The following is a 19,862-nucleotide window of genomic DNA, read 5'->3' on the forward strand; positions in this document are numbered from 1 at the left end:
AGGAAAGATGATGCCAGGGACGTCTCCCTCTCCCCTGGGATGCTGAGGCCCGATGATTGTGGCTGACCACCAGCCAACAGGTCTTTAACATGAGACAGAGCACTCTGCCCATCCTCGACACCAAGGGCTGCTGCATCTACTTGGTGCAAGCACTGTTCTAAGTACTTTAAACCTTTCAATAGTCCTCACAGGTCGGTACCGCCTCCATTTAACAGATGAGCAACTGTGGATCTGACAGTGGTAAATGATGCTAAGGTCACAGGCCTGTGTCTGGGTGGATTCTTGGGCTCTTCCCTACCCCCTGTTGTCACTTACAGGCTGTGACTTTAAGCCCAAGCCCTTGTCCTTTCCTTTGTAATAAATGTTGACTCTTGATGCAGAGGCAATCCGCATAGAGTGCAAGGCCCCAGGACAGGAGGGGAAGGCCTGGCTTGGGGTGAGAGATCCTAATCCTTGTTCCTCAGCATCAGGCCCTGAGTAGCCCCCTGCCCTGACAGGGGGCTATTCCCGAAGTTCTTCAAAGCTCAGTAGTCTGAGAGTATGTGAGGGTTAAGTCTAGAAAGCCTTAGTCACCCCTTCTACCTTCAAAACGTTCTCACTTCCCTTCCGGTGCCCACAGGATTTCACCCACAGCTCTTTCCTCACCCTTCCTCAGAAAATCTGTTCGATCCTATGTATCCTATGCACTATCGCCACCCCTGATTCTTGACCAGCACTACAGTTACTAACTAGCCCTTCCCTAAATCTCCATCTCAAAAAAATGGCACCTCCATCCACCCAGTCTCGAAACTTTGACCTTACATCCTTGTACCACTCTTCCCCAACAGTCAACCAGCCACGGAGTCCTCAATTCCACCACTCAGGATAGCTGTTACACCCATCGCTGCTCTCCATCCGCACTGCCCTAGGAAAGGCCGCGTCTCTGAAGCCAAAGCCGCCTCATTTCCTTTCCAACCCCCACCCCAGCCCCCGTGCTTCCCGACCCATCCAGACCGCGCTCCTTCTGTTCCTTGGCTCCTAGGGTTTGTCCCTAATTAGATCCTGCTCAGGATCTAATTACGTGCGCCCCACTCTCCAGACCCGCACTCGGGAAGTTCTACGGGTGCTGGATTGTGATGTAGGCATAATTTACCCTCTACCCTCCACGATCTGGACGCCCGCACAGCCCGAGGCCCAATCCAGAGCGAGGTGTCGGTATCCCTAGAGTCCGTCCCACTGACCAGGACATCGCCCAAACCCTGCCCTGATTGGTCGCTGCCCCGGCCAGTCACCGCCCAAACTCCTGGGTCCCGCCCCTGGGTTGTGCAGGGATTGGGCCTGGCCGCCACGCCCAGGCTCCTACTGGTCCAGATTGGATTCGCCAGCCGGTCCACGTGGACCCCCGGAATAGCTGAGGGGAGAGAAGATGGCCTTGACCCGGGTGCGCAGGCTGGAGCTGGAGGAAGCCCTGGCCCTGGGGCCTAACTGGCGGCATGAGTGCCACGCGCTGCTCTACGCGCCAGACCCTGGGCTGCTCTTCCGCCGCATCCCACTGCGTTATGCGGTCCTGGTGAGGAGGGGACGCATCCGGCCACTCCCCGCCCACCACCTCCCCAGGGGCGGACTCTGGCGCTCCAGGCAATCCCCGATTCCCTCCCCTGCAGATGCAGATGCGCTTTGACGGGCGTTTGGGCTTCCCCGGAGGTTTCATGGAGTTGCAGGACGGTAGTCTGGAGGATGGGCTGAACCGCGAGCTGATAGAGGAGCTGGGGGAGGCAGCGGCCACCTTCCGCGTGGAGCGGGCAAACTACCGCAGCTCTCACGCGGCGTCCGGCCCACGCGTGGTGGCTCACTTCTATGCCAAGTGTCTCACGCTGGAGCAGCTGACTGCAGTGGAGAAGGGCGCGCCGTTTGCCAAGGACCACGGGCTGGAGGTGTGGCCAGCCCGGAAACCTCCACCCCTATAACCTCTCTCCGCCCAAAGAATTTCCTGGTGTAGTTGAGGTGTTGGTCATCTTTCATCTGGATGACTGACCACAGCCAGCCAAACTGGTCTCCCTGCGAGGGTCTCTCCCCTCTTCCACCTTTTCTGGCCGCTGTAACTAACTTTCTAGACCACACCCAACAAAGCCTCTCTTCTGCTCTCCATTTATAATGGCCAGGCATTGCACCCTAGGCCCCTGTTTTTCTTGGATGGAAGATGTGCCCTGGTACTTGGTAGGGAAACCTAGGACTTAGGCTAGGGGAATAGGTGGACTGATGGTGCGTGGAGATGCTTCTCAAACTGGCAGTTATCAGAATCATCTGGGAGGCCTGTTAAAACAGTGCTTACTGGCCCACTCCCAGAATTCCTGGTTCAGTGGTGCAACAGAGGGAACGTCCTGAAAATTTGCATTTTTTCAGAAGTTTCTCAATGGCTGGTCCGGGTACCACATTTTGAGATCTGACATACGGCCAAGCAGGCATCCTGGAGGTAGCAGCCACTAAAGGGTTAGTGGTGTGGGAAGGGTTTGCCTTTACAGAGCTGGATAGCATGACTTGGGTTACTTGTCTGCAGAGAGCTGGGCCCCATAGGCTTTATGAAGATCCGAGCCCTCGGGTCTGGTTCTGCTGGACTGAGAAGGGGTGAGGAGTCTGATCTAGAAAGGCTGGCTGGGATGAGCAACTACTTGTACACCCAGTGTCTCTTCTGTCTTTCTCCTTTCACAGGTGCTGGGCCTGGTGCGGGTGCCCCTGTATACCCTGCGGGATGGTGTAGGAGGCCTGCCTACCTTCCTGGAAAACGCCTTTATTGGAGCTGCGCGGGAGCAGCTGCTGGAAGCCCTCAAGGACTTAGGACTGCTGGAATCTGATTCTGTCCGTGGGACTTAAGAGCTCAGCTCTGAGATCAGGACCTTTGTACTCTGGAGGGAGGGAGGGAGGAGAAAGGGAATGTTTTCTGGGCTTGGGCCTGATAGGTGGTAACTTATTAAAAAGAAAGAAGTGTGTGCAATATGTTCTGAGCAGAGAGCTCTCAGCAACTCATGGCATCAGGGACAAAAATCTGCAGCTCACTGCAGAAGCCCTGGCAAATTCCCAGAGCCTGCCTCCTCCCCGTACCTTTGCACACATGCATCCTGGCAGCCCCCAGAGATGTGAATGCGAAGTCTGTGCCCACACACAAGCTGGTGCCTCCCTGACCCCTAAAATTTAGTTTAACCGGGAAGTGGCATATGTGGGGCAGAAGTTGTCACCATCCCATTCTCTTGCTGGGGAGGAGCTTCTGAACCATGGTCCTACATGGCTGCTGTCCATGGTCTCGCCCAGCTCATGATTGTTGTGGAACGCAGAGAAGCAGAGGACCCTTTTTCCTTCTGAAAGTGGTTGCACCCTTGCCTGGGAGTTGGCCAAAGCAGTATACCCTGAAAGGTGGTAAAGGGTCCTAACCAGCCCTGACTGGTGTGGCTCGGTCAGTTGGGTTGCTGGTTTGATTCCCGGTCAGGGCACATGCCTGGGTTGTGGGTTAAGTCTTCTCGGGGCACATGCAGGAAGCAACCGATTGATCTTTCTCTCTCATATTGGTGTTTCTCTCTCTTTGCCCCTCCCTTCCCTTGTCTCTAAAAATAAAGAAATAAAATCTTTTTTAAAAAATGTGCTCTAACCAACACCTGCTCTCTTGTGAAACTGAGCAGAATGGGTGAGGAAATGGCTTATCCTTCTTGGACTGACCTTGAACTTGACACATCTGAGTCCTGATGCAACCGCTTCAGTATTTTCATCTTTTGGATCCCTTAGGTTCTGGGGGCATCAAAAGGAAGCCGACCCAGTCCTGGTTTACCCATGCTGTGACAAAAAGAGCCTCCCAATAAAGAAGGGCTTCTAGGTGGGCTTCTCGGCCCTTTGGGTCTTTCAACAATGTGCATGAGATATTGGGGATCTAGGGGTGAGGGCCATAGGCAAATATTTTAGGTTTTCGTAGTGACTGGTTCTGCCATGTTGGAAATAGAAATGGATGATACATAAATAAATGGGTGTGGCTGTTTTCTAATAAAACTGGTTTTTAAAATTTTTTACTTATTTTAAAGAGAGGATTGGGGAAGGAAGAGAGAGAGAGAGAAACATTGATTTGTTCCATCCTGCATTCATCGGTTGTTTCTTGTATGTGCTCTGACCAGGGGCCAAACCCACAACTGTGGGGAATGGGGACCTCACTGTAACCAACTGAGCCACTAGGCCAGGGCTCAGTACAACTTTTTAAGTCCGGGTGACCAGCCAGTGGGCCATAGGCTGCTGACCCCTGCTGCAGAGAGGAAGACAGAATTAATCCTTTTCATTATGACGGCTGTCTACTTGTTTTATTTATGTCAATGTTGGCAATGAAGGATTGATGCCGATCCCACCTTGACGTTTCTTACTTTCAGCTGGGATGGTTTGGAAGGGCCTTCTCTGAGGCGTGGTCAAACTGAATGATGAGAAGCAGTAGCCACGTGGGGCATTGGGAGGAATGTTCTGAGGTTTTTCTGAGAGTAGCATGTGTTAAGGCCCTGAGGAAGAACCTTGGCAAATGATCCCAAATCAAGGGTAGGGGAATTAGACTGCATTTTTCAATGGTGAGGACAGGGGATTTGTAGCTGTCTCTACTGGAGCATGGTCTAGAAATAGCAGAAGGCTGCTGTAATTGGACCAGAGTGAGCCCTCAGATAGGAGGAGGGACAGTCCTGCAGCCTAATGGGGCTCGAGAAGGAGAGGGTGGGAACCTGGAGAGGATGAGGAGGGCTAAACTAATGGGAAGATAATGGAGTTTGACTCTCTTCTTGGTGAAATGAAGTGAGACCGTCAGCTGGATGTGGGTGAAAGGTGTTCTCAGAGGGTATGAAGTAGTCACTCATCTTGGTATCAAAAAGCAAGTCAATTCAAAAAACAGAAGGCAGGCCAGGGCCGCCCGTGAGGTGGCCAGTCAGGGTAGGAATGCAGGCGTTCAGATGTGTCCGTGGGGTGAGCGCCTGTGCTCGTGCTTCCCCCACAAAGATGCTTGAGGCAGACTTGGGTTTTTTCCCCGAGGAGCACAGGGAAGGGACAGAGAGGCAGGGTTACAGGAGAAATGATGATGGACTGTGAGTACTAGTTTTAATGAAGGCAGGGAGGTACTTCAGAGGTGGTGGCAAATCAGCGGTCTTGATGAGGTACAGCTCCCACATGGGTGGGGTGGGGAGCTGGGTCTGAGCTGGAGGGGGCTCATTTGAAACTGACAGGAGAGCAGTCCCAGGAGAAGTCAAGATCCACATGGGTGTGCACTTGCAGCCATACATCCTCTGCAAACAAGCGGGGTGACCGAAAGGCCAATGACAGTGGCCAGGTGGGGAAGGCTGGCACGGCAGGACAGAAGGACCCTGTGAGGAAAGGGGCTTTAGAGAAGGGAGGTGTGAGTGGTGGTCTGGAAGGGCCACAGAGAGCGGTGGGGGCCCCAGGGGCAGGTCTTGACCTTTGGAGGTGGGGGCAGGGAGGAGCTGCAGAGATGAGTGAGACAGACACCTAGAGAAGTTAGCGACTCTTGTCTTTGTCCTCCTAACGGAACACTGAGCCTTTTGTAGACTCTAGACTAAACCCTCAGGGCAGGCTAGCTGGAGGGAGTGGACACTTGAGTGACTCTGGGATACCCACCCAACTGTGACTGATATCACACAGCCCTCAGTTCACCTCCATAGAGGAGGGAGGATCCCGAGGCCCAGGGAGATGGGAGTAACTTGCCCTTGGGAGCAAGGCTAACAGGTCCCTTACCCGGGATCCCACCCAGGCAAACTTCAGATGTGATCTGGCCCAGCCTCACTCACTGCTGTTCTTACAGTGTCTTTACCCTGCACGAGTCTTTACACTGATGCGATTGTCTCGGCACGTCTCTCTCAGTGCCTCCTGGCAGTTCAGTCATCACTTATTTATACCAAATTTTCTTATCTTTTAGTTCTCTGGTGACTATAGAGGGAGTGATCCATGACTCTCCATGTGGTCCCACGCACAAACTCTCCCAGTCACTAGGTCACGTCTCAGTGAGCACACTCGAAGTGTTCATCTGTGTCTTGAGTCCGTTTCACTCCCCTCCTCGGCCCCCCAGCCCAGAGGCAGGCAGGGGGAGGTGAAGCCCAGCCTCTGCTTTCTCCTCCCTTCCCCATTACCTCTCAGCTGCGGGATAGGGAAACCCAGCAGGGCAGCCCTTGTAGGATGCTCTTGGCCTTGTTAAACCCAGTCACCAGAGGTAGAGGCTTCCTAGCAATCCGTGCCCCACCCCACCCCCCACTAGCTGCTGAGGTGACGTGCAGCCAGCACTTGACCTGCCTTTCCTTATCTGAAATGCTGGTTTGTGGTTGCTGTGATGAGGGCGACCCAGGCGGCCCGAGGCAGCCCTTGGGATGCAGCTTTGCAGAGCTGCACCCCGCACCATTTCAGCGCCCCAAGCCATCTCCTCTGCCCTCCACCGCCTCCCCCACCCCCTGTTTGGTCCTGCTCATTAGTGCATTTTGTTCCTTGGAAGGTGAGTAGCCTGGGCTGCCTCCTCCCAAACAGGTATTTCTGCCTTTCTGTGCATCGTCAGCAGGATGTGTTCTCACTTCTCAATTCTGTGCTTTTTCCTTGAGTCTGTGGCTGCTGGTGCTGTGCTAACACTTTCTTCAGGCTCCACACTGTCCAGAGGCAAAGTCCCCTCTGCTATCGAGTTTCCAGCAGAGTGGCCGCTTTTAGGCAGACATTTGAGGCAAGAGCAGCTGCTGCCTTCCTCAATTACTTGGACCTTCAGAATCTGCTCAGGGAACTAGACCAGGGCAAAGGCGGGCAAGTGGGAAGGGATGTTTTCTATGAGTTTCAGCTTATCGCATAGAAATTAGACTTTTCCTCTAAACCCTCTACCTCACACAGATAAGTGAAGTTTTTAAAAAATAGAGGGAAACAATTTTGTCTGTGATGAAATCAGCGAATGGCATCAGAATTAGAAGCATTAAATGAAACTCAAGAGTTCTTTAGTTGGCCGAGAGATCACCCACCGCGGTCACGTGGATTTCAGAGTACGTACAGCGAAGTCTTTCGGAGATGCAAGGAGGAAACAGCAGTGTGTGGGGGCGCTGCGCACACACAGTGCCTCAGTCCTTGGCGGATAAGGTGTCAGGGCGGGCACACGGGGTCTAGGATCTAACCGTTAACGACACTGATGGCAACGACTGACATTCTGGCAGTGATTGCCGTCTGGCAGGGTCTGTCGTCGGCTCTTTTCACAAACTAACATACTTGGTCAGAACAACCATGTGAGATAGAAATACGCTTACATCCATACGCCAAATAAACTTAGGTACAAAGGTCAACAAAATTATACACTTTACCTAAAAAACAAATGTTGACTATAGCTTAAAACAGACAATATATCTTTAAGGACCCAGGGAACATTTACTGAATCAATCATATATTGGGCCTTAGGAAGCCTAGAGAGTAAATTCTCCAAATGTGTGTTATGACACAGGGTTTGGGGTCTGAGCGCCCTACTGCAGGCCCCCCTCCCCCACCCGGCCTTAGCACACCGCCCAGGAAGAACTCTGCACGGAGGGACACTGCAGTGTCAGGTTCCCGCTGGTCCCTGCGAGCAGGACCTGCTGGGGGCCTGGCTTTGGAGCTGCCACCCTGCTACCTGAAGTGGGTCCGGCAGGGACAGGACAGCCAGGGAGAGCCAAATCCTAGAAATCCAGAGCCAGACCTGGGGTGGTGCCGTGCAAGGGCTGAGGGGCATTTCAGGATTCTGGACTGTTTTTCTGGTAACTTCTAAAGCAGTGGTGATGTGCTGAGAAACATCAGTTCTGACTTACCCTTTTGTTCCCGTTTTTCTGAGATGCACATTAAAAAAATCTCAGAATCAGTTGGGTCTTACCATGCCTGCCAGGTAGAGGTGCTTTGCTGCCCAAGGCCTGAAAACCTGGGGTGCATGTGGACAGCTTGGAGGGAACCCCAGAGAACTCTGAAGAAAGGTTGCAACACCAGGGCTCCTGATGGCAAAGAAGTCAATGATTGGTGGAAAAACAGGCCTATGACCCCAGCTGAAATGTGATTCAAAGAGCTGGACCCTCTGCAGAGGTTTCAGGGATGTCTAAATCAGTTTATTTGGCTTACGTTTCCTTCCTGTTTGTTCACAAGAGTGACCTATGGTAAAACCCATGACTAAAAAAGTCAAATCTTTTTCAACACATAGAGACTTTTTTTTATAAACTTCTAAGTGATAAAGCATTGTGTGAGGCCAATGGCAGGATTTTTTAGAGGTACATAAAGTAATAATTCATGCTACAGTCAATGATGTCTTAGAGCAGGTGAGCTGCAGATGGGGAGAAGCCTCACTTCTCACACTGGAGGCGTCTGCACTCGTGCGTAACTTCAAGGAATGAGTCCATGGTGGGCAGCGAGGTCTGAGAGACAAGGGGTCAGAAATGCCAGCCGCATGGCTGCTCTGGCGCATCTGCTGCCTGGGGCTCCAGGCAGAGGCTAGGATAGGGCAGCACTGCGCATGGAAACAGGTGAGGTGGTGGAGACTGGAAGGTGACTGGAAGGAGTATGGGGGCCACGTAGGGGCGTGACGCTGGCAGAACCACGCCCCTGCCCCCTGAGCATGGACGGGGGAGGTTCTGAGAGGCCCTCCTGGGAGAGCAGTGCCTGTCCCTGCCATTTGATGACCACACCAGCCTCACATGTCCTATATAAGGGACTAGGAGGACTCAGCTGAGCCCCGGAGGACACCAGAGGAGGACAAGGGACTGACGGTGTGGGACAAGCTGCCCAGCTGAGGTAGGCACCAGTGGAATCAAAATGTTTACGGATCATTTGTTTATGGAAGAAGTCAAAACCACATTTTGGTGGGTGATTGGATCAAATGATTCGGGTAAAATAATTTAGCTTCTTGAACCACTCATAGCGACTCAAGCACCTTGTACGGCTATAAGATCTGTTCAAATATTGGCTTCATTACCCCGTTTCTCGAACTAAAACCTGTGGTGATCAAAGTGGCTTCAGTTTGGGGGACAGAGAAGCTCAGTGGTTGAAACTGGACACATCTCCATAGACATTGGGCACCTGCTGTCAGAAACTGCTAAGAACATGCCAAACCTCTTTTTAGTAACATTAACTACAGTAAATGCTGTCCATTCCTGGAAAGTCCTGCTTGCCCCAAACCTCACGAAAGCCTACTTGTGCTTCCAAGCTCATCACCCCTATCGGGCAGTGTTTGCCCCACTCCCCTGGGCTGCTGTGACAGCCTGAACATGCTTCCACAGTAGCACCATCCCACCTGCCAGGATCCCGTGCTTTCATTGTTTTGGCCCTACAAGAGCACAACTGTATTTCCCCAGCTCTAGCATGGTGCTAGTAAAGCAGATTCAATACATTTACTAGATGCATGCTTCTTGATGAAAAGGCTTTTCCTCTTATGTAAGTTAAACAAGCATGTAGAAGTTCATTTTGAATATTAGCTCATTCCCAAAGAGTTTTTTCATATTGTGGCAAATAACATTACAGTGGGATTCAAGTCTCTTTTGCAAGTCCAGTGGTCACATGACTTCCAGCTGCACCTTGGTCTCCCCCTTGCGTGTGGACATCTTAAGGGTGCCCTGTATCTTCCCTTGTTTAGCACAGTGCCTGGCACATAATACATGCTCAATGAATACTTGAATAAATTAATCTTTAAAATGAATGAAATGATTGGGTTAATTATCTCAAAGATCCCTCCTTGGTTTTCTAATAATGCAAAGAAACATTTCCCCTAAAAGTTCTCATCATGAAAATGTTTTTTTTCCTTTTCTTCTTTTTTTTTTCTTTATCTGGTACCTATCTGGTCTTTATCTGGTACCTATGTGAGTTGATACATGTTAATTGAACCTACTGTGATAATCATTTCACAATATAACTCAATCAAACCCTCATGCTTATGTCTTAAACTTATACAGTGATGTATGTTAATTATTTCTCAAAACTGGGAGGAAAGGGAATGTGCAATGCTCACTTACAAGTAAATTACATATTCAGGATTCTACTTTAGATGCAAAGGAAAATCATTTTGCTTAAGTCAGACCACCTACTTTAATTGTGCCCCTGGCATAATGTGCAGGAAGTAAAATATAATTTGATTTTTCTGATGGGCATATATTATTTATGAAGTCTTTGGGTGTAAATAACAGTAAATTCAATCTAAACATTTAGATTACATACCTGGAAGTCTGAGAAATATGTAGATTTCAGGAATATTTGATCCAAAGGCTTAACGACAGTTTGACTCTGTCACTGCTCTCTGTGAGGGGCAGTGAGGGCTCCGTCAAGGCCGGTTCCCTTGATTTGTGTCCTAGGGAAGAGCTGGCTTGGCCATGACCGGGCCAGCCCCTGCCAGCCCCTGCGGTCAAAGGCAGGCCCCAAGCTGACTGGCTTAGGCCTGGGAGACCTCAGTCAGTGACTGTGCCAAGTGAGGGCCAATTCTTTTCAGATTTCATGGCTGCTGTTCAGTGAGGGAGGGAAGAAAACCACGAAGTCCAAACCGACTACAATGGTGCTGTGGAACCGGAACATCACCTCTGGATTAAGTACATGGTTATTTTTGTCAAAGTGTAAGGGGGTCGCAAGCAAAACTTGTGTTGTTCTAATTTCACACAGTTCCCTGTAATTGAAGGACTTATGTGAAGCCATTAGCCATCCTTGGCTGCTTCCCTACTTCCGCCCTGCACTCAGTAAGAGCTTGAAGTCAGAGAAGGAGGTGGTAATTGGGCAGAGCTAATGTTGTGTCCGTGGCTCTGCTGGCATGGAGGTGAAAGAGTCCAGCTGCCTCTCCTCTGTCTGGCACAATTGTCCTTCTTGAAGTCAGAGCTGAACATTCAAGCCTCAGTAGCGATACCTCAAATAGCCAATTAAAAAAAAATATTTACCACATCAGGCTGTTCTCCAAAAGGTATTTTGAAACATTTATTTACTCAAATGACTATAAAATTACTAATATGGTTAGGACTCAAATTAATGGGCTGGGGTAGCTTTGCAAATTTCCTTCAAAGGCTCTACTTGGCCAGAACATTTTGCATCATTTTTGTCGCCCTTAAAGTCAAGATGTTATCCGGACTTTCCCAGCTGACAATGCACCATACTCACTCCCCCCGTCTGGAGGTATGTTTTAAACACCCTCCCTCGAGGTTCCTTTGAGATTACGTGTGTGTGCATATATATGTACCACGTTTCCTTCTTTATGAACTGAGAATGGAGTGTCTACTATGTGCGAGGTAGTTAATCTAAGTCATTTTATTTAAGGTGCAGAGTCACCTTATTAAATGAGTCCCAGTGCAAAGATAAGGAAACAGGCCTGAAGAGGTTAAGTGACTTCCGGTTGTCCCCGAGCTACAGGAAGCAAAGCCTGAACCGCGCTTGGGTCTGCCTGTGGTCTCAGCTCACTATCTGACCCACCAAGCTTCCCGCCTCACTGCCTGCCTGAACTTGAATTAATTCACATTTTTTATTTTGCTTTTAGCTTTGTCTTCTCCCCTGCCCAATCTCCTCTGCAGAACTCTATATTCATCGACTCCATACATGTTTACTGGCACCTCCTATATGCCGGACACTATGTGAGGTTCTAGAGACACAGCAGTGAACCAAATGGACAAACATTCCTACCCTCGGTTATTCTGTCCTGATCCCCCAGATCCCACTCTAAATACCCTGTTCAGTCAGTCGGTACACTTGGGACCTCAGTTCCAAATGCTGCTTGCTCTGAAATGTAAGTCAACATTTCAAATCATAAGGGCAGTGGGAATTTGCTTTTACTCTTCTGATGGAAGACACCCTTTGCTGCCCCAGTTTTTTGCTTCCAGAGAAGGCATTTGGGCCTTGAATTAGCCACCTGCCCAGCGGCACCCGTGTATACGGGCATCAGGGGATCCAGTGGCTCCAGAGACAGTTGTTTGGACGTGAAGGGCACTGCAAGCCCAGTGCCCAGCGGAGCAGGTTGTGAGCCAGAGATTTGGAGACAAGGAGTTTGTTGGAAGTGCTCTCAGGCACAGATCGGGTAGAGAGACCAGCTCTGCAGCCCTAACAGAGGTCAATGCTACAGGGAGCTGGAGCTGGAGTCACCCAGGTGGAGACACCTGGGGGGCCAGGCCTTTGTACCCCCACAGCAAAAGCCATTGGATGCAGCTGTCCTGGGGAGAGTGTGACTTGGGTAGGCTGTGCTCTCATGTATTCCCAGAGTCTCAGCTGAGTACCCACAGCCGACTCTCCTGGGAGTTGGGGGTGGGGTGCGGACAGAAGGAGCAGGGTCTGAGTGCTTCAGCCCTGATGCTGTGGGTCTGGGTAGCAAACCACAGCCTCCACCTGTAAGCAGAGAGGGACATCTCTGGTGGGATGTTCCTATGGACTCCTCACCTCCAGCTATTTCTTCAGCAGAGTTCGCAGAAACTCTGAAGGCCTCAACACCCTTAGACTCACCAAAGACACACTGTGGGAAAACAGGACAGGTGGCCTCAAGGGCAAAGCTGGAGTCTGTGCCACCACTGATTGCAAAAGCTACTTACCTGTACACTGGCTTCCAGGTTTGGGGAATACCAGAAACATTTATTTGACTGACTTCTGTTTTGTTTAGTTCCTTTTGCTCTAACAGACCACAATACTATTTTGTTTAGTCATAGCCCATTTATTGGGCTGAACTAGGCACTGGACTCCAGTTACATACACTCTCTCGTTTAATCCCCAAAACAACCCAGTAAGATAAGCATCGCTGTTGTTTCCACTCAACAGAGGCAGGCACTGAGGTACAGTGAGCTTCAGGAACTTGCATGTGGTTAAACGAATCAGTGGCGGAGCTTCTATCCAAATGCCAGTCTACCTCACAAGGCAACCTGAGCTCCTACCACTGTACTACCCTGCCTCTCCCTTGTTTACAGAGTTGGCCTGGGTCTCCTTTAAGTGTAGAGGTTAAAATATATTCTTGGATCATCTATTTCTCATTGGCTTATTTTATCAAATTCTTCAGCAAACATATCATATTCTGGGCAGTGTCCCAGGTACCAGGCCTATAATATGTAAGACTGACACATTTATTGCCCTTATAATTTCTCACAGGGTGGCAAAAGGCTTCAGAGAAGTAAATAGGCATGAGACAGAGTCCTGAGTGCTAAGATGTGGGGAGCCCTGTGTAGTGCACATAGGAGGTGTGCACTACAGGGCTCCTGTAGTGCACATAGGGGTGCACATAGGAGGGGCTCCTAATGCAGTCATGGGGGGTAGGGACAGATGATCAGTGACAGCTTCATGGAGGAGACATCTAAGCAGAAGCCCAAACCAATTATCTGAGTACATGAGTGTGTATGTGTAGGCGTGAAGCACGGGAGAATGTTCCAAGATGTAAGAGAATGCAAATGCTTGGAGTGGACCCAAGAATGGGAAGAAATTCAGGGTGTCTGGGCCCCTATTTGGGAGGTCGGACATGGTAAGGGCTTCACTGGGATCGAGCAAGGGCCAGATCGAGCAAGCCCTCCGAGTCATGTCGTAGAGATTGGGTTTTGCAGTAAAGAGAATTTGGAAACTACAGAAGGATGTTAAATAGGGTGACATGATCAGATTTGCTTTTTATTTTTGTCAGTAAGTTTTTATTGTTTTCTTTTTCATGGTTTTATTGAGATATAATTGACATATAATAAGCTACATGTATTCAAAGTATACACTTTCATAAACTTCCACATGATATATATTGCTGAAACCATAAACACTATCGAGGGAAAACATCCATCACCCCCAAATGTTTTCTCTGCCCCCTTTTTAATCCTGTCTGTCCACTCCACTCCTGTTCCCAAGCAACCACTGATCTTTCTGTCAGTAGAGATTAGTTTTTATTTTCTAGAGCGGTGATTTTCAACTGGTGTGCTACAAGGATTTTTAAAACATGCAATACTTAGCTATGTAGTCAGGGACACTGACCTCTGTTCCCCTAGACTGTCAAGTAAAAAACTGACAACAGCCAACCCAACAATAGCTGTCTGGCGTGAATGCCCTGTCTTGAACCATAAATACATAGGTCATAAATAGAGTTGTATCTTATTGGTCAAGTCACATAATGAGGTCGCACCTGATTGGTTAATTCTTGGGACCTACACTTATAGGCACCTAATTTTTTAAAAAGTCACTTTGGAGCAAGAAGGGTAGGTAATAACTATTATTATTATTATTTGGTAAATCAAAATTATACCTATTTTTTGTCAGATAAGCAAAACTTTTGTATTTTTTGGTGTGCCACAGAATTTTAGTAATTAGTTTGTGTGCATGAGATGAAAAAGGTGGAACACTGTTGTTCTAGAGCTTCACATAAATAGAATAATAATTTATATGTATTCAAAAGAGTATACATATACATATTATTTTATGAAGACTGCTAAGTAAGGAATGGACAAAAGGAGTGAAAGACGAGAGGCTTCAGGTAGTGAATTGCTTGCTAAAGTAATTAGCTCCTTTGGAAAGGGACAACTCTTTGAGCCTCCTCTGTTCGCAGCACCATAAGGTGGCAAGAGCTAAGAGCAAGCTTAGTGATGCCTAGTTCTCCTCCCCACACCGTGAGTCAGGGCCTCCATTTGCGGGAGATGGAAAACCAACTCCAGCTGTTGAGCACGCACGCACGGGTGCACGCACACCCCATCAAGACTTTATTGGCTCGCTTGAGCCCTTGGAGAGTTCAGGAGTGGCTGGTTGTAGCTAGTGATGCAAAAAGGACCTGCCTGGGACTAAGTTTTTCTTGATCTCTCAGCTCTCTTCTACTTTGCCTCACAGAATCACTCTTTTTATTGTTGCTATTATTATGGTGAGAACATGTAAGTTCTACTCTCACAGCACCTTTCAAGTGTGCAATACAGTATTGCTAACTATCCCCAGAACTTACTCATCTTAAAACTGAAAGTTTGCAGCCTTTGACCTGCCTCTCCCCATTTCCACACCCTCAGCCCCATATAATATATTTATTATGCTTATTTTCAGCTCCTTCTCCATAAGTTCCAACAGCATTTACTGTTCCACTTGTTGTCTTTAGGTGGATGATTACTTTGCCCTGGGAACTCATGTTCCAGTCTTAAGCTACCTGGGCTGGTAATGTGTTTTGAGGAAGAACCGAATGCCCTCCTGTGAGTTTAAGGAGAGGGGGAGAGATATGCCCCAGGACGGGTAATTCCGCTCTGCTCCAGGCAACTCCTGTAGGCACTGGTCTCCTAGATTAAACTGTACCACCCAGGGGGTTAGACAGGGAAGAAGTGAGGGAGTGAAGCCTCCGTCCGTCCGTATCAGCGGGTCAGTGCTGTTGTCCTCAGCTCCTCACCCCAGCAAGGCTTTTGCTGCACTTTAGAGACCCGACTGCAGTGGCAGTGGCCTGTGGCCATGAGGGGAGCTGTGGTCCTTTCCAGGCCAGGCGTGGAAGAGGATGAGGAAGATCTGGAGTCCTTCCTCTGCCCACCCTCTGTCTACTCCGCCCCCCACTTGTCTGCACGGGCCAGGCTGCAGAAACCACCTCTCACATGCCTGCTCCCACAACCTTTGTCTCCCTAGGGCATTCTCACAGTTTGGGGTCCTGTGGATCCTTTTCTCAGATCCTTGCTTGCCTCTGCATCCATTACTTTCCTAGGGTAGGTCTGTGGGAAGGGGCCAGCAGCCCGTCTCAGCACAGTCCCTTGTCAGAAAGAGGAAGAGGTGGGAACGCATTCCTCACAGACACACTTCTTTTCCAGAAGAATCAGTGTGCCTCTGAATATCGCTTCTCTCCTAAAAGGAATGACAGGGAGGCCAGGAAGTTCAAAAAGACGTGGTTCAGGACTAGGACTTTATGAAGGAGAAGAACAATATTAAATGTTAGCCGTTTATTATCTCCTCCAATTAAACTGAAGTTAAATCTTCTTTTAGTGAATGCCTCAGAAACTCTGAACGGGGTTTAATAATAGCTCTTGATGATTCCTATGAACATTTTACTCTCAAGTTGCTTGTCTTTGAGGAATGTTGGTGTGAAACTCCTGCTCCAGGGCAGTCCGGGTGAAGGTCTAAGTACTGGCTGCGTTGCGAAGTGGCTATGAGAACAGTAATTAATAATTGTCTTTCTCTATGCTCTGCCAAAGCAGTTGGGCATTGCAAAAAAAAAAAAAAAACCATTTTAGAATAGAGCAATAAGTACATGAGTAGTTAAAGACTTTCATTAAGGCGCTTAAAATAAAGTACCATTTCATTCTTTTCTACCCCCAGTGTCTACAAACATTAAAAGATAGTATTTGAACTAATTGCTTGGATAGATACCAAAGATAATCATTTGCAGAAGTGTGTTATTAGAGAAATAAAACCCTAAGATTCCAAAATGCATTTGAGAGCAATGCTTCAGCTTGAAGCTAAACCTTTTCTACGTGATAGAATTGAGAGTATTTTCAGCTTCCAATTCTGGGTCTGGCCTGCCACCAACTAGCCGTGTGACCAAGGGCAAGCGGCTGCTCTCTGGGCCTCACTTTCCTCCTCTGTTAAGCGAGGCCACTGGGATGCATCTCTTAGGCTCATTCCTGCTCTAGAATTTTTTAGCATCTATATATGCACAAGAGCTTCGCTACACTAAATACAGAAAAAAAGTCTATAAATTGCCCACATGTATATCATGTTACTGAAATTTTCTATACATTTAATTATAAATGTTTTCAAACATATGGAAACATTGAAAGAATTATACAGGGAATACCCATATACCCACTGCCTAGATTCTACCATTAACATTTTACTTCACTTGCTCAGTCACATTTTTATTTATCTACCCGTTCCTGTGTCCATCCATCATTACATCCTACTTTTAAAATGTAATTCAGTCCCTGGCTGGTATGGCTCAGTGACTGAGTGCCAGCTGGCAAATCAAAGGGTCACTGGTTCTATTCCCAGTCTAGGGCACATGCCTGGGTTACAGGTCAGGTCCCCAGTAGGGGGCGTGAGAGAGGCAACCACACATGGATGTTTCTCTCTCTTTCTCCCTCCCTTTCCCCTCTCTAAAAAATAAGTAAATAAAATCTTTTAAAAAAATGTAATTCAAAGTAAGTTCGAGATATGTCACCCCTAAACGTTTCAGCATGCATAGTGCTAATTGGAATTTCACTCACTTTACCTGCCAGGCAACATATGCCTTTGGGATGCGAGCCGCTGGCCTGGGCATTTATGCCGCATCATTGCACGGTGCACTCCTCAAGTCAGTCACGCAGAGGTGATAAGGCTTGATCAGGATAGAGGTGATGCTATCTTTCTCTGGGAGATTGACATTCTAAGGGGAGTTAGGGGAAGACCTCCTAATCCTGTCACTCTCTGACCATGAAAAATCCCAGTAATTACTTGAGAACTTTTTTGCAGTCTCGGCAAGGGACTAGTGGTGGACTTGTGGTCGCTTTTACCTACAAACTATTTCACAGTTCAGTCAATTTGTCCCCATTTCCACCGTCAAAATCCTATTTCAAGCCAGTGTTACTTTTCTGGAGACTTGTGAGACCAGGAAAAAGCATTAAAATACTGTTATGTCTCTATTTCCTTTGGTTAGTGTTTATTTTTTAACTAACCCTTCCCATTTTAGAGGTACTATATTAATAAGTTCTGGGGGCTTTTAACATTTTGTTATTAGTATCTATAATAACATCTTTTTTTTTAAAAAAAAAAGCTGTTATTTTTCCAATTTGAATAAGTCACCTGAACCCAATGCTAAAATGTTTAGTGTTTTTCTTCTAGGGGAAGAATGCATTCTCTCTAAAAATAATTTATTAATTTAATAAATATAATGTTTTGGTAAATGATTTCTTAACTTACATTTATTTATTTTTCTTTTTTAAGTATCTTTTATTGATTATGCTATTGCAATTGTCCCAATTTTTTTCCCTTTGCCCTCCTCCACCTGGTACTCCCCTTCTTTCTAGCAATCCCCCAGGACCCAGTTCATGTCCATGGGATGTGCGTGTGAGTTTTTTGGCTTCTTCATTTCCTATATTATTCTTAACACCCCCTGTCTATTTTGTCCCTAGCAATTATACTTTATCCCTGCACCATTTCCCCCTTTCTCCCTCATCCCTCTCCCCACTGATAGCCCTCCATGTGATCTCCATACCTATGATTCTGTTCCTGTTCTGCTGTTTGCTTAGTTTGTTTTTGTTTTTTAGATTCAGTTGTTGATAGTTGTGATTGTTGTCATTTTACTATTCATAGTTTTGATATTCTTCTTTTTCTCAGATAAGTCCCTTTAACATTTCACATAATAATGGTTTGGTGATGATGAACTCTTTTAACCTGGTCTAATCTGGGAAGCACTTTATCTGCCCTTCCATTCTAAATGATAGCTTTGCTGGATAGAGTAACCTTGGCTATAGGCCCTTGTTTTTTATCATTTTGAATACTTCCTGCCAGTCCCTTCTGGCCTGCAAAGTTTCTTTTGAGAAATCAGCTGACAGTCTTATGGGGACTCCTTTGTAGATAACTCTCTGCTTTTCTCTTACTGCTTTCAAGATTCTCTCTTTATCTTTAAACTTTGGCATTTTAATTATGATGTGATTGGTGTGGACCTCCCAACTTGATTGGGACTCTCTGCACTTCCTAGACTTGCAGGTCTATTTCCTTCACCAAGTTAGGGTGTTCTTTCATTATTTTTTCAAATAAATTTGTAATTTCTTTCTCTTCTCCTTCTGGCACCCCTATGATGCAAATGTTAGACCTCTTGAAGTCCCAGGTGCTCCTTATACTACCGTCATTGTTTTGGATACTTTTTATTCTTGTTCTGATTGGTTGTTTTTTGTTTCCTTATGCTCCAAATCATTGATTTGATTCTTGGCTTCATCCACTCTGTTGTTGTTTCCCTATAAATTGTTCTTTATTTCAGTTGGTGAATTCTTGGTATCTGACTGGATCTTTTTTAAGCTGCTGAGACCCTCACCAAGTTCCTTGAGCATTCTTATAACCAGCGTTATGAACTCTGCATCTGTTAGATTTCTTATCTCCATTGAGTTTACCTCATTTTCTGGAGTTTTGTTCTGTTCTTTCATTTGGGCCATGTTTCTTTGTCTCCTCATTTTGGCAGCCTCCTTGTTTTTATTTCTATGTATTAGGTAGAGCTGCTTTGAGTCTGTGTCTTGGTATTATGTCCTAATGTAGTTTGTGTCCTGTAGGGTCCAGTGGCACAACCTCCCCTATCACCCAAGCTCGGTATTCGATGTGTACCCTTTGTGTGGACTGAGTATACTTTCCTCTTATAGTTGAGACTTGGTTGCTGCTGGCAGATCAATGAGAGTGATTTACCCAGGCCAGTCAGCTTCAAGGATTGGCTGGGATCACTTACTACCAGCCTCTTCTCTTCATGGAGGATCAGTTGTGCAGGGGCAGGGTGGTGGTGTTCTGAGGTAGTCTGCAGCTGTCTACTGGATGTGCTGGTCCTGGGGTTTCCCAGCTGGTGCAGCCAAGTACAGCTCCCACCTGTGTTTTGCCCATGGCCACACCTGCCTGAGTTATAAAGTAATCTGAGATGGCTTCTATTGTGCTGGGTTTGGAGATTGCCAGGTGAAGCCAAACTATGAAACTAATCTGGCTGCTGCTAGTACCCAGCCTGGAGCTCACTGACACCAGCTGTTGCTTGTTTGATAGTATTTAGGAAGCTGTATAGCGTGAGCCAAGATCAGTTATTCATATGGAAAAGTAGCTTGGGGGCAGCCTGGTAAGTTAGGTGGGGCAGAGACTCTGGGGATCTCCAAGGCAGGTCAAACAGTGTTAACCAGGTTGATAGAGTCTCAAATATGACACCTGCCTGTCAGCTTCATGGCTCTGCAGAGGGAGGGCTCAGAAAAGGGCAATGACCTCTTCTTGCCCCAGTGCCAGACACTTCAGCCTCTCCCAGTATGCCA

General features: G+C 47.6%; 1 protein-coding gene across 1 annotated transcript; it reads left to right on the forward strand.

The window, feature by feature from the left end:
* The first annotated feature begins 1,357 nt into the window (after window positions 1–1,357).
* Window positions 1,358–2,973, forward strand: NUDT16 (nudix hydrolase 16). Its single transcript, XM_028518514.2, has 3 exons — window positions 1,358–1,549; window positions 1,644–1,913; window positions 2,689–2,973. The coding sequence occupies exons 1-3, from the start codon at window positions 1,406–1,408 to the stop codon at window positions 2,848–2,850; spliced, it is 576 nt and encodes a 191-aa protein (XP_028374315.1). The 5' UTR covers window positions 1,358–1,405; the 3' UTR covers window positions 2,851–2,973.
* The last annotated feature ends 16,889 nt before the right edge of the window (window positions 2,974–19,862 follow it).

This window comes from Phyllostomus discolor, chromosome 7 (assembly GCF_004126475.2).
Source record: "Phyllostomus discolor isolate MPI-MPIP mPhyDis1 chromosome 7, mPhyDis1.pri.v3, whole genome shotgun sequence".
NCBI classification, from domain to species: Eukaryota; Metazoa; Chordata; class Mammalia; order Chiroptera; family Phyllostomidae; genus Phyllostomus; species Phyllostomus discolor.